The 11,448-nt window shown below is 44.1% G+C and overlaps 1 protein-coding gene across 1 annotated transcript; it reads right to left on the bottom strand.

Moving 5' to 3' along the window:
* Nucleotides 1-1,492: 1,492 nt before the first annotated feature.
* PHYHD1 (phytanoyl-CoA dioxygenase domain containing 1) lies at nucleotides 1,493-8,719 on the bottom strand. The gene is made up of 11 exons (XM_076355587.1): nucleotides 8,618-8,719; nucleotides 7,612-7,770; nucleotides 6,986-7,061; nucleotides 6,807-6,854; nucleotides 5,132-5,187; nucleotides 4,882-4,944; nucleotides 4,759-4,780; nucleotides 4,260-4,388; nucleotides 2,587-2,703; nucleotides 2,313-2,439; nucleotides 1,493-2,120 (listed from the first exon to the last, which is right to left on the bottom strand). The coding sequence occupies exons 1-11, from the start codon at nucleotides 8,648-8,650 to the stop codon at nucleotides 2,075-2,077; spliced, it is 876 nt and encodes a 291-aa protein (XP_076211702.1). The 5' UTR covers nucleotides 8,651-8,719; the 3' UTR covers nucleotides 1,493-2,074.
* Nucleotides 8,720-11,448: the final 2,729 nt, after the last annotated feature.

Genomic DNA, 11,448 nt, shown 5'->3' with positions numbered 1-11,448 from the left:
TCCAAGCAGAAGATTTGCATTCCAGGATTCTTGTTTGCAGGATGAAGTTAGCTTCTGGCACTTTTATTCACTTTTGGGGACAGTTTTGTGCAAGTCCAAGATACCTTAACGCAATACTGTCCTGCGGCCCTAGCCCCGAGACTGTGTCTTAGGAGTGAGAATAAGAGCGGGGGTGGAGTGAAACTAGTGCTCTGAGCCAGCAGACCGAGCCAGCAAAATTGGCCCCAGAATCTGATACTGTTGTTTGTCCCTGCAACAAGCCGGGGCTCCAATAGCTGAGAGGCAGCCGTTGCCCAATTTACCCCCCTGGGTAAATTTACCCCCCTGCCCCCTCAGGGCAGGGCTCCTGAGAATTGATGCTGCTTTTGCCGAGGATGTCAAAATTGTCCAGAGTTGGTTTTGGTTAGTAATGCAGTAAGTTGTCAGATACTCTTTGTAGGAAGCCAAACTCGGTAATTGTGCTAGACTGAGTTTCCTTCACATTTAACAGGAAATCCTGCAAATCCAGTCCAGCTTCTTGCTTTTATTTATGCACTTGAAGTAGATGTTTTTGTACATTGCAGGTAGCGGTGCATATAATCAGAGGACAAACTATCACTCCTCAGCAGAAAGGTGCTATTCTAAATTATTAACTCTTCTAATGGAAGGATACAGAAAAAGCTTTAGCTGCTTCCATCACGAGCCACAGCCTTCACCACGAACATCATAAAATAGCAGCAGGGTTAAAGGAAGTCCCTTCCCCTCCACCCCGCTCACAGCTTTCAAACAAACTGTCGAAGAGGTAGGGGAGGGCAGCAGCTGTACCTGCAGAAACTTTGAACTCGAACATTACTGCTGTTGCCATTACCCAGATTCCCAATTCCTGCTACGGCCACCTGATCACTCCACTACGATGAATTCCTTGCTGTACTGAACCTATTCTGCATTGCCCAGCAAAGCCCAAAGAGCTGAAAGGAAGCTTCTTACCATGAAGAAACCAGATTTGACTATTTCACATCAAACGAATGCCAGAGACAGGCAATATACTTTTGAAAGGGATGAGTCAGTAAGAACTGGGGCTCATTCTGCCAGGACTCCGAGCAGTCTTAAGGTTATATGATGTAATTAGTGCATTGATGATACCAGGCCCATATCTCAGGGTTGCCACTGCACCAGGGCCAGTGAAATTACACCTACACAGTTCTGTTTAGTTTAGGATACAGGCTTGAGCTTGCCTCGGATTAACTTCTGTTTCTTAACATTCCTTAGGTTTCACCTTGCTATAAGTTGGTTTGGTGGCGTTGAGGGGATAGTAATTGTTCTTGAGCACATTGAAAGTTGAAACCGGTCATCAGACAACTTAACGCTGGCCCCATCTGTTGGGAGAAGGTCACACTGTGTCTTCCTCAAAGAAGAGATGAGGGAGATGAAAATCAGAATTTCTAATTTTATTTAAATGTTAGGAGTTTGATTGGGTTTTTTTGTTTTCATAATTTCGACATGAATCTTTAAGAACTGTAATAATTTTTTAATCGGCACACCCAGAGATCAAACACTCAGCTACAGTTTGCTAGAAATACTTAGAAGATTGATTATAAAAGTAGACTTCTGCTTCATTTTGCCCACAATAGGATTATTTCTAATCACTGCTATTCAAACAATGGGATGGAGACCTAAGGGTAGAAGTCAGCCATCTTCACATGACACGTTCACCTGCATTGCTGGGATCGACACAGCCAAGAAATGCACTAGGCAAGCTCTTGACTTAAACAGAAGAAAATACTGAGTATCTGCAAGAAGAAATACTTCTTAACTGCTCCCAGTCAAGGTGCAATGATCTTTAATGGTCTATTCTCAAGGCTGAAGAAGTCTCCTTACCAAGAGGACTGGGCAACTATTCTCATACTAGTAGGGCTCATGCTGTAGCTTCTGTCTAACGCAGGTGTATTCGGCTGTGTCAATGGTCCTCGTTCCGAGGAGAGGATAAATTAACCTTGAGAGCTGATCTAGCGAAAGTTGTATTTAAAGGGAACATGAATGAATGATTAGAGAAGAATATTGATCAGCTATTGACTCCAGAAGCCAATCACTAACTTCACGTGTAGAGCGATGGAAAAGGCAGTTCAGGAGTTGGCTGGAGCCTAGGAAGTAAGGAAGAGGTAAAAACAAAACTTCAGAGGCTATTCCAGTTCTACAGGTATGACATCAGTGCTAACTGAGGTACTACCAACAGAAACTGTGTGACATGCAAGACCACCAATAGAAGTTTATCCTGGCTTTTGCATTGAAAAGGCTCTGGTTTCCTCCGCTGCTTGTTAGGATGGCGACCTTACCAGTTCTCTTTGCTCCAGCTGGTGTCTTTGGCTTCCATCACATGGAAGGTGAATGCGTGGCGAGAAGACTCCGAGCTGTTCAGTTCACTCTTATGGACAACTTCACCGTGGATGAGAATGAGTCCACCTGTTTGAAAGAAACATCCGTACTGCTTTTTTCAAATTGCGAGCGCTAGCTTTAAAATACAAGCGAAGTTGAAAGTGTTAAAATACAATTTTAGCTCTTTGTTTTTCTTGAGGCGTAAAGCAGACTTGTTCGGGGAGTTGTTTTTACCTTGACTTATAGGCAGAGGTATGAACTGGCTGTTATCGTAGGCCGGCTCTGACCCTACAAACTCTACGCAAGTTGAGGTACCTGAAGCTGCACGGACCATTCTCCGGGTAATTCCACCTGCAAATCCACAGAATAAGCAAACACATAAAAATTAAACAGCTAGCTACATTCTGCACAGCAGAGGAACAATATCTGTGATTTCTTTTGGCAATGATAGGAACTTCATTATAGTATACTCAATTTTTTCCTCAGTAATTTGGGTGAGGTTTTTTTCATTGAGCAAAGATTTAGGATTTTCCAGCTGTGGCAGAAACTGATAAAAAACTGCCTTTCTTTGCCTTTGTCTCTTTCTGTGCATTGCAACATAGCCCTTTAGGAACACAAGTAGTCATACACTTACACAAAGCCAACCTTTGGTCCGTTTCTCCTTTCTGTAAGAGCATAAGTTGCAATCAGAGTGCAGCTGACTCCAGAATTTATGAGGGATGAGTGCCTTAAAAAAAAAAAAATCTTAAGAGCACTATGATTACACTCACTGAGTGAACGCTTAGGTGAGCAACAGTTTGAAGCTGATTAGTGTGCCCTAGAGGTAGTGAAAAAAACCAGAAGACTCTGCTGGTAATCCAGTAGTGGTTACGCACACAGCAACTACCATCGGTCACAACAGCCATTACATGAGTCTGGGCTGATCTGGTTTTAGTCTGTGTGTTCCCCTGGGACACTGACTGTTCTCCGATGGCTTGGACGGTGGCCAAGTGATCCTTGCATAGACTTGGAGGCTTTCCTTGTTTACTGAAATTGAGACCAATATTTGACAGTTTTGTGTGTGTGTGTGTAGGAAGATTTTTATTCCGCTTACATCGGGCTGTCAGGGCTAAACATTTTATTGGCCAGGGCAAAAAAGGGGATCTTTGTGAAGGGGATGCAACCTGGAAGAGAAACAGCTGGGGGGAGGAAGAGTGATTTCTCAGTGTATTCCTACTCTGGAAGGCAGAAGGAGGATTATTACTCTTTGCAGTCCAGATTAGACTTGATGAACATTTTCAAGGCTAAAGTCAAAACTGTGGAAGGAGCACCAACGTATAGCAATGACCTGTTTCACTACAGGAAAAAAGGACCCAGTAGCTTAAGACCGTCTTTACATTAAAGTATTAAATCTCAGTGGCCTGGCAGGAAGACTGAATCTTGCAGGGGAAGCTCCTGAAGTAATACTGAAGTGGAAAGAAGAGAGTCAGGAGCAGTTTTAATGGGCCTCCCCTTAACAGGTTCTGGAGCAAATTAAAAAAAAATCAGGAGGACTGTCCTTCCTTGCCCCAGTACCCTGGATTCATTTCTAGGCTAGATATCAACCTGAAACTAAACGCGAGTGTCAGTCATGTATTCTACCTATTTTTTATTAAAAAAAAATGTTGTATTAGACTCATGTGACTGGTGGCCAAGAGCAAAGTAAAGCAGTTAATAACCTGCTGAAAAACTGTGGTTGTCGATTTGACAACAGCACAGGGAGAGATCCTTGTAGTAAATAAAGTCGTCCTTTCAACAAACAAGAATAGTAGTGTTTCTGCAGGCACTGCACGATGCAGAGAATGTAACATGGTCCATGTTACCCTCCACCCTCAATCAAGACGAGGGAGCACATTTCACAGCACGCACCAAACTACTATGAGTCTTACTGGTGTGAGAGCCAGGAATGAACCACAAGCAGCCGTTCTCCCGCGTGGCATCCTCCAGGGCAACCCAGAACCCCAGGATTCTGCCCAGAGGCTCCGTGTGCAGGAAGGTGGCATCCTGGTGCGGGGTCACTGCAAGGAGACACAGTCGTTAGGGTCTTTTAATGCCGGAGGAATTCAGTACCACTAGAAGGATGGCAGGCTTGTTCTCCCCGACTTCTTGAGCTGACCTACCCTGCCTACCCCATCTGTCATACACATTAAGTCTTACATAAAAATACCACCTTTCAGCCTGCTGCAAATGTAAAAGTAGCTCTTTGTTCAAGTTGCATACAACGTAGAAACATTTTTGGAAAATGTGGATGCTTTTTAATAATTTTAAGAAGGTGTGGACCACAAAAACTCACAGGCTTAAGTCTAATTCTGAGCCTTTTTCCTGGTAATATTCCTTTCCTAAAGGAGTATTACCTGCAGTGTGATATAGAGATAATGCAAATCTCACCTTCACCACCAATGCCAGGTTGCTGCAAGGAAAGAAAGGTGCTGTGTGAAGAGAAGAGTTTCACGGCTTCCCACCTAACAGGGTCTTATTTCTTGAGTGACAAGACGACTTGAATTACTGTACCTTGAAGATATACATGCTTTGCACAACTACTGGTCTCTCAAGGCCTAGTTTTCTTCCCAATTCCTGCAAGAAAACTTTCCAAGATTTATGTTTGCTGTTTTCTGCACGCTATAAAGCATTATTCTTTGAAGATATTTAAATTTCCTTTTATGGACAAAATGACTATCCTTGGGAGTCTAGAAAATTAAGATTAACTACTCCATATTTTATTTTTTCCCCCAGACCATTCTAGGAAACAGTAACGGCTCACCTGCACCTTGGAGGAGTGGGTGATTTGCTTGAAGACAGGATCATAAGCATGTAAAGCTGAGGGAAAAGAAAAGGCTCAGGCTGAAGATTTCATTAACAGAAGGGAACTTGGCAGCTCTCAATGATGAGCTGCAGAGACGACAGCCGAGCAAGATAAGTTGCAGCCAGAAACTTTCATTCCTCCCAAGAGTGGAATATACAGGGCTTATCACGCCTAAGGTGATACGACACTTGTAGATTTGTACTATCTTCTTTAGAGACCAAAAATATAATCACTCACTGGCCACGAACTGCAGCTATATAAAAAATAGGGTATAACAGAGTGAACAAAAATTGAGTATTACGTGATTAAGCATTATATTATGCAAATGCTAACATGACAACCACTATTCATGACCCTGAGGCACATAGGCGAATTCACCCTTTAAAAAACACAGCTCCTAAGACCTACCAAAAGAGTAATTACTACAAAAATGAGCTAGGGCTTATCTTTGGTGCCCTTTGCAGAGGGCTACAGCCTGCAGGTCAGAGCTGTTTCTGCACAGACGCTTGCTACAGCCCAGCTCTGACAAAACCGTAAAACAAAGACTTGGAATCGTGCCTCCGTCTCATCGTGACCAAATTCACCACGAGGACACACAACCGGGTCCCAGCAGGGGCTGCTCCCGAACAAGGGATGAGGCAAGACTCGACCAAAAGGAGTAACTACAAAAAATAAGTCTAGAGAAGCCTTTTGAATTGTTAAGTTGCTGAGTCAGCAGGCATCTGCAGTTTTCACTTCCCCTAGGGAAAAGCTGAAGTATAACAGAATGGCAGGGGGCTGGGGGAGGGAGAATGTTTTTCTGAGAAAACCAAAGCACCGAGAACTCTCAGTACTGAATTTCCAAGTTTAGTGAAGTTTAATCTGAACAAAGTTCATGTGTTTGGAGATGCAGTGAATCCTGCTCTCTTTTTCCATGTATTGTTCGAAAACAAAAGGGATCAAAACGCAAGTTCAGTAGCTGGGAGAGAGGAAATATGTCAAACTGAAACCAGTAAGGGTAAAGAAAAGGTGCTGGTGACACCAAAGGAGGGAGAACAGCTTCAGCGTTGGCAACCCAGCCCTGTACAGGACATGGAAGACAGTTTGATCTGTACTGAATGTGACCAGTCTTAGGTGGTAAATTTATCAGAGAAATCTCTTGCATGAAAAGGCAAGGGCTGAAGTCCAAACTTTCACGTGTCAGTGACTCTAAGCTATGCATAGCTGAAAAACCTCCTAGAAGGGTTTTTTGAAAAGGATCATAACAGAAGATTTTGACCGCAGAGAGTGAGGGGCAGCACGGAGGGAATTGCAGAGAGAGTGACAGAGCAACGTGGGGAAAAGCAGACTGACACGTAGAAATCACGTTGAAGAATTTAATGCAGAAATCCAGAGTAAAACAGCCCGGGGTTGGAAAGACAGGAGCTGCGTGGCCACAATGGCGAGAGGAGGTGAGGTTTGTGATAGTTGATGCAGTGGTCCCCGGGAGGCACAGAGAAGCAACACAAGAGGGAAGAAGTCACTTCTCTGCTCAGAAAGGTTTCAACTCAGATAGCCAAGGTTATTTATAGTGAGTAGGTCTGGAGAAGTCCTCATGTCTGAAAACCACATCCCTTTTGTCCATCCCTCTCCAAACCCCATCCTTTAAACATACCGTGGCCAATCTTGCTGACAGATTTCTCCTTTGGGATTAGGAAGTTACCTACAAAACAAAACCAGAATTTAACATTGTTTGCAAAGCAGGAATCGTGCCTAGAGCTGGAAACTGGCCCCTGACCCCTCACTCAGCCTTCTCCTGTCCCCTCCCTGTGGCTAACTCAGGCCAGAGCTTACCTCTCTCATCCAAAACGCCTTTCTCAAAGAAGAATCTAATCTTGTCTCCACTGGTTAGGAAATAATCCGAGCTACCCTGCCAGGGATAAGAGCCCAGTAAAGATAGTGTCCTTGTAAAAACATAAATGAACCTTTGATCAAAGCATTAATACTCACCTGCATCTTTTTCCCCATCAAGCCGCAGCATAAACAAAACACAGTCAATAGAAATCACTCCTACAAAGGCTTTCCCACAATACTACATCTCTTGGCATTGATTAGGACTTTACAAGAACCTCTCGCATAGAGGCTACCCTTGCTTTTCTTTTGCTGGCTGCCTGGAAAATAACCTATTTTCTGTCTGCAGAACAAGTACAAAGTGATCTGTGAGAGCTGCTTGCGGCTACCAGGGGCAATAGCTGTGGGGGCTGAAAGCACAGCAGAGCCACACGCGTCCTCTCCTCCTTCACCCTCTGATAAGACCACCACCAAACATTTGTAGAAAGCCGGAGAGCAAATGCCTCTCAGTGTTATGTTCAGTTAGGAGAAAGAATCATGTTCCCCCAGAGTGAATCCTAAGCAGCTATTTGCCTTTTACCTTTCTCCTTCCAGCGCTCTGACGGGGACAGCCCTGCCCTTCTCGGTACCTGCGCCTGCAGCTGCTCCTCTTCCTTGGTGGAGAACTCAGTGCGGCAGTGTGGTGGCACTTCCATCTCCGCTATGATTCTCTGAATCTGGTTCCTCATGCTGTCGCACTCCTCTGCGGTGAAAAAATGCTCTAGGACGAGGAAGCCATCCTTGCGGAACTGGAAGAGACGGGGTGACTGCTCTCCTCCGGAGTCCTCAGGGGAAGCAGCACAAAGCAAGAGAAAACAGTTCTGGCCCTTCACTGTGCCTCAGCTCAGTGTGAAAAGCATCCCAACTTCAGCTCTGCAGCGGGACAATGTGCTCTTAATTTTTTAATTTCAGGAGGGATTTCTATTGTAAAAGAGATAGTTCGTTAACAGGCTCAGATTCCATACAGTTAAGAACAAAATATCTCAACCCCTCAGTCCACAAAGCAGAGAAGGTATCGTCGCTAGAGCCTTTGTGGCTTAAGGATACCTTATCTAAGATGTGTGACCAGCAACTATTAAATTACAAAGCCTGCTAACGTGATCAGAGCAGTCATACCTGGATTCCAAATAAGAATGAGATTCCTTTAAGATTCCTTTATAAGCTGCCAAGCATTGTATTTTCTAAGGGAAAAATCCCTGGGTGATTTCTCATGGTTGACTACACAATCCCTTACAAAATGAAGTGAACTCTGTCAGCATTACTGTTTCTTTATATAGAATACCCTGGAGATTATCCTTTGACAGGCAGATTTCGACTTCACAGATGAGAGCTGAGCAGCAGAGACAGAAGGGCATGAGAGAAATTCCTCCAAGAGCTCTGCGGGACAAGTTGCCCTCCGGAAGAGTTTGTAGACGCAACAGGGTCCTCTCACGCTCAAAATGAATGCAATACAAGAAGCTGAGAAGAATATAAAGTGTTGTAAAGCAGATCTTTGCTAGACCTAATCACAGGCTAACTAGTAGTGACCGTGTCTTACAAGTAGTGTCACCTGCCTGCACTACAGACGTGCTCCTTCCCTGGGGTGCAGTTCCTTACCTTTTGGATCTGATGCTGGGTTACGAACGCCATCAGAGGCAGAAGCTCCCAGGATCCCACCAGCAACACCACGATGGCACCCGGGCTCTGCAGGGCTGACTCCCCGCCTCTTCACGTGATCCTTTTCACAGCATGTGATAGCAGCAAGCGCTGGGCAGCCGGAGGGTTGCACAGCCAGCGGAGCTGCCTCTCAAGGAATTTTGTCGCGATCTCTGGCCATTTGTTCCTGGCAGGGACATTCGGGGCTGCAGAGTTTTGCTTTGGCTCTTGGTGCTACTTAAAGTGCACAAAAGTGTTCTGCTCAAGTGTGATCACAAACTTGATTCACTTAACTCCAAGGAGGAATCACTGTTTTAATTAATAACCCAGATTAAAAAATAGAGCAGTTAAGCTGGTAAACACAGTGGTAAAACAAGATAAAGGAGGTAAAATAAGATTCAAGTGGGATGAAGAGGTCTAAAAGTTTTGAAACAAATTTAAAGTGACAATTCAGGCTCCTACAGAGCCCTTTTTGCTCAGTCAACGAGTCCTGCCAGCGCTTCAGCACCTGAAAGGGACTCCAGCAACCCAGGAAATGTCAAATGGCAGATTAAAGGGTGTTAAAGCTAGAGAGCTTTCACTAAGGGTTCGGTAAAATTCATAGAGAACATATCTGTTATTTTCATTCACAGCTGCTCTTTGGCGATGTACACCTTCACTTGCTCGGTCCGCTCTCCTGCGGCTCCAAATGTGCATGTAAATAGGTGAACCCAAAGCCACAGTTCAAACCAGAGAGAGAAAATGCAGAAACTAGATCTAGAAGGCAGAAGAGAGTGAAGAATAGATGCCAGCCCAGCGGTGGCGCTCCCCACCAACACATCCTTCCCATCGCACAGGAATCCCTGGGGAAACATCCTTCCAGCAGTACTCCACAAAGAAATGACATCACGGCAGCGGTTTTTATGCATCACTCACCTAGCCAAAAAAAAAAACAACAAAATGAAGGAGTGCAAAATGCTCGTGGGAAGGTGTTTACTTCAAATATATTTGCCAGCAACTGAAAATCCATCTTAAAGAGCTTTTTTTTTGGGGGGGAAAAAAAAAAGAAATTAAGTCCTCTATTCTGTAACAGAATCAACTCTGGATAAAAATCCCTCCCCATCTTATTCAAAGTTGGTTTTGGTTTTTAATGAAAAGGGAAATCAGTGTTTTCTCTTTTTGAGCATTTACAGCTTATTTTCAAGCTTTTCTCTGCACACAAGAGGATATGAATTCGGTAGTTTAAAAAAGCTAAATTTTGCCAGAGACTTTAATCACTAGGCTACAAGCGTGGAGGGGAAACAATCAGCCTCCAACACTGCACAACTCAAAAATAATCAAGTAGTTCCTCCTTCCTGTTAAAGGACTCTCACCAACTGATGGAGCTGAAGTGTTTTTAAGGCAGGTGTGTAACCAGTGGAAAAAAAAAAACCCCGCCGTAGCTATTGCCTGTAAGTGGGTCTCGTGAAGACCCACCTCACCCCTCACCGGGAGGCAGCAATCCTGGAGAAACTTGCCTTCTACACACGCTCCCATGCCACTCCTCAGTCCCTCTCTGTTACCTCCATCATTCGTAATGTCATGTACTTCTCATTCCCAGTCATTTTTTTTCCCCAGCAATTTAGCACATCATCTTCTCCACTCCCCACCTTATGCACACGTGATGACTTCAGAAGCTGTTTTAGTTCATACGCATGACAGTAAACCACAGCTTTCCTGTTCTATGGATTGTTTTGAGCAATATAAACAGCAGACCGCAGCACACAACAGAGCAAGTACCAGAAGATAACTGATTGCATAAACTAGGACAGGCAACCCATCTTGGTAACAGGAGCATTCACCAGTGTCTGTCCTTAGGAGTCTTCCAGTTCTTTGCCACTCCAGACGTGGTCCTATTTTGAGGCTTAGAAAGACCTTTTCAGCAAGAGGAAAACCACCCCCGCCACATAATGCCCAAAAAAAAGTCAGAGAGAAGGATGTCATCTTTGTAAATACCTTCTCTTCCAGTAAGTTTAAATAAGGAAGGTAGAAAGCAGACAAAACTGGGAAATGACCCCCTTTTCCTTCCCTTCCTCCCCCTCCGAGAGCTCTTTTGCAGACTATTAAACATTTTCTCCTGCCAGCTCTGCAAGAAAACTGCACTTCTGGCAAACTCCACTGGAGGCTGCCAAAGCCCATCCCATGTCCGTATAAAAGGTACGGGAGCGAGTGACATCTGGAACGTGGACGACCCTGCAGCAAACAAAGCACAAGTGTTTCAAATGCCTTTTTGGCTGGCACGATTATCCTCGTTTCCTCCTCAATAAGAGTTCCTATTGAAACCATTTGGAGCCAAGCCAGCTTGCCAGCTCTCCAGAGCCAGTTTAAGCAGCTCAACACTCTTGCCAAAATTGCTGCTGTCGGAACTGCCAAGGTTATTAGGTAAGCAAAAATTTCAGCTGGACCTCTTATCACCTCTCCTGAAGTCTTTGATATGATCGGCAACAAGTGACAGAATATTTAATGAGAAACAAGGAGCACAGGAACAACAGTAACCATAATGAGTATTTAAATTGTATTAAATAGTATATTAGTATTTGAAGTGGCATAGATACTTGAATACTTTTGTTTTCCCTGTATTGGCAGTCCTTTCTTTCAAGTTATCAGAAGCCTCAGAAATGCAGTAATTTTTCATCAAGAGAATTCTCATTGTCATCAACAGGTAAAAACAAGATGGTTACTTTCTTCAAAAATCAGCAAGGTAAAAAGCTTGTGGTGCAGTAGGGCTAGAGATTTTACTGGAATAAAACCAATATAGTTCCAGCTGCCTCTGT

The sequence above is a fragment of the Aptenodytes patagonicus genome, chromosome 18, assembly GCF_965638725.1.
Source record: "Aptenodytes patagonicus chromosome 18, bAptPat1.pri.cur, whole genome shotgun sequence".
Lineage (NCBI taxonomy): Eukaryota > Metazoa > Chordata > Aves > Sphenisciformes > Spheniscidae > Aptenodytes > Aptenodytes patagonicus.
This window is presented reverse-complemented; position numbering and strand designations above follow the sequence as displayed.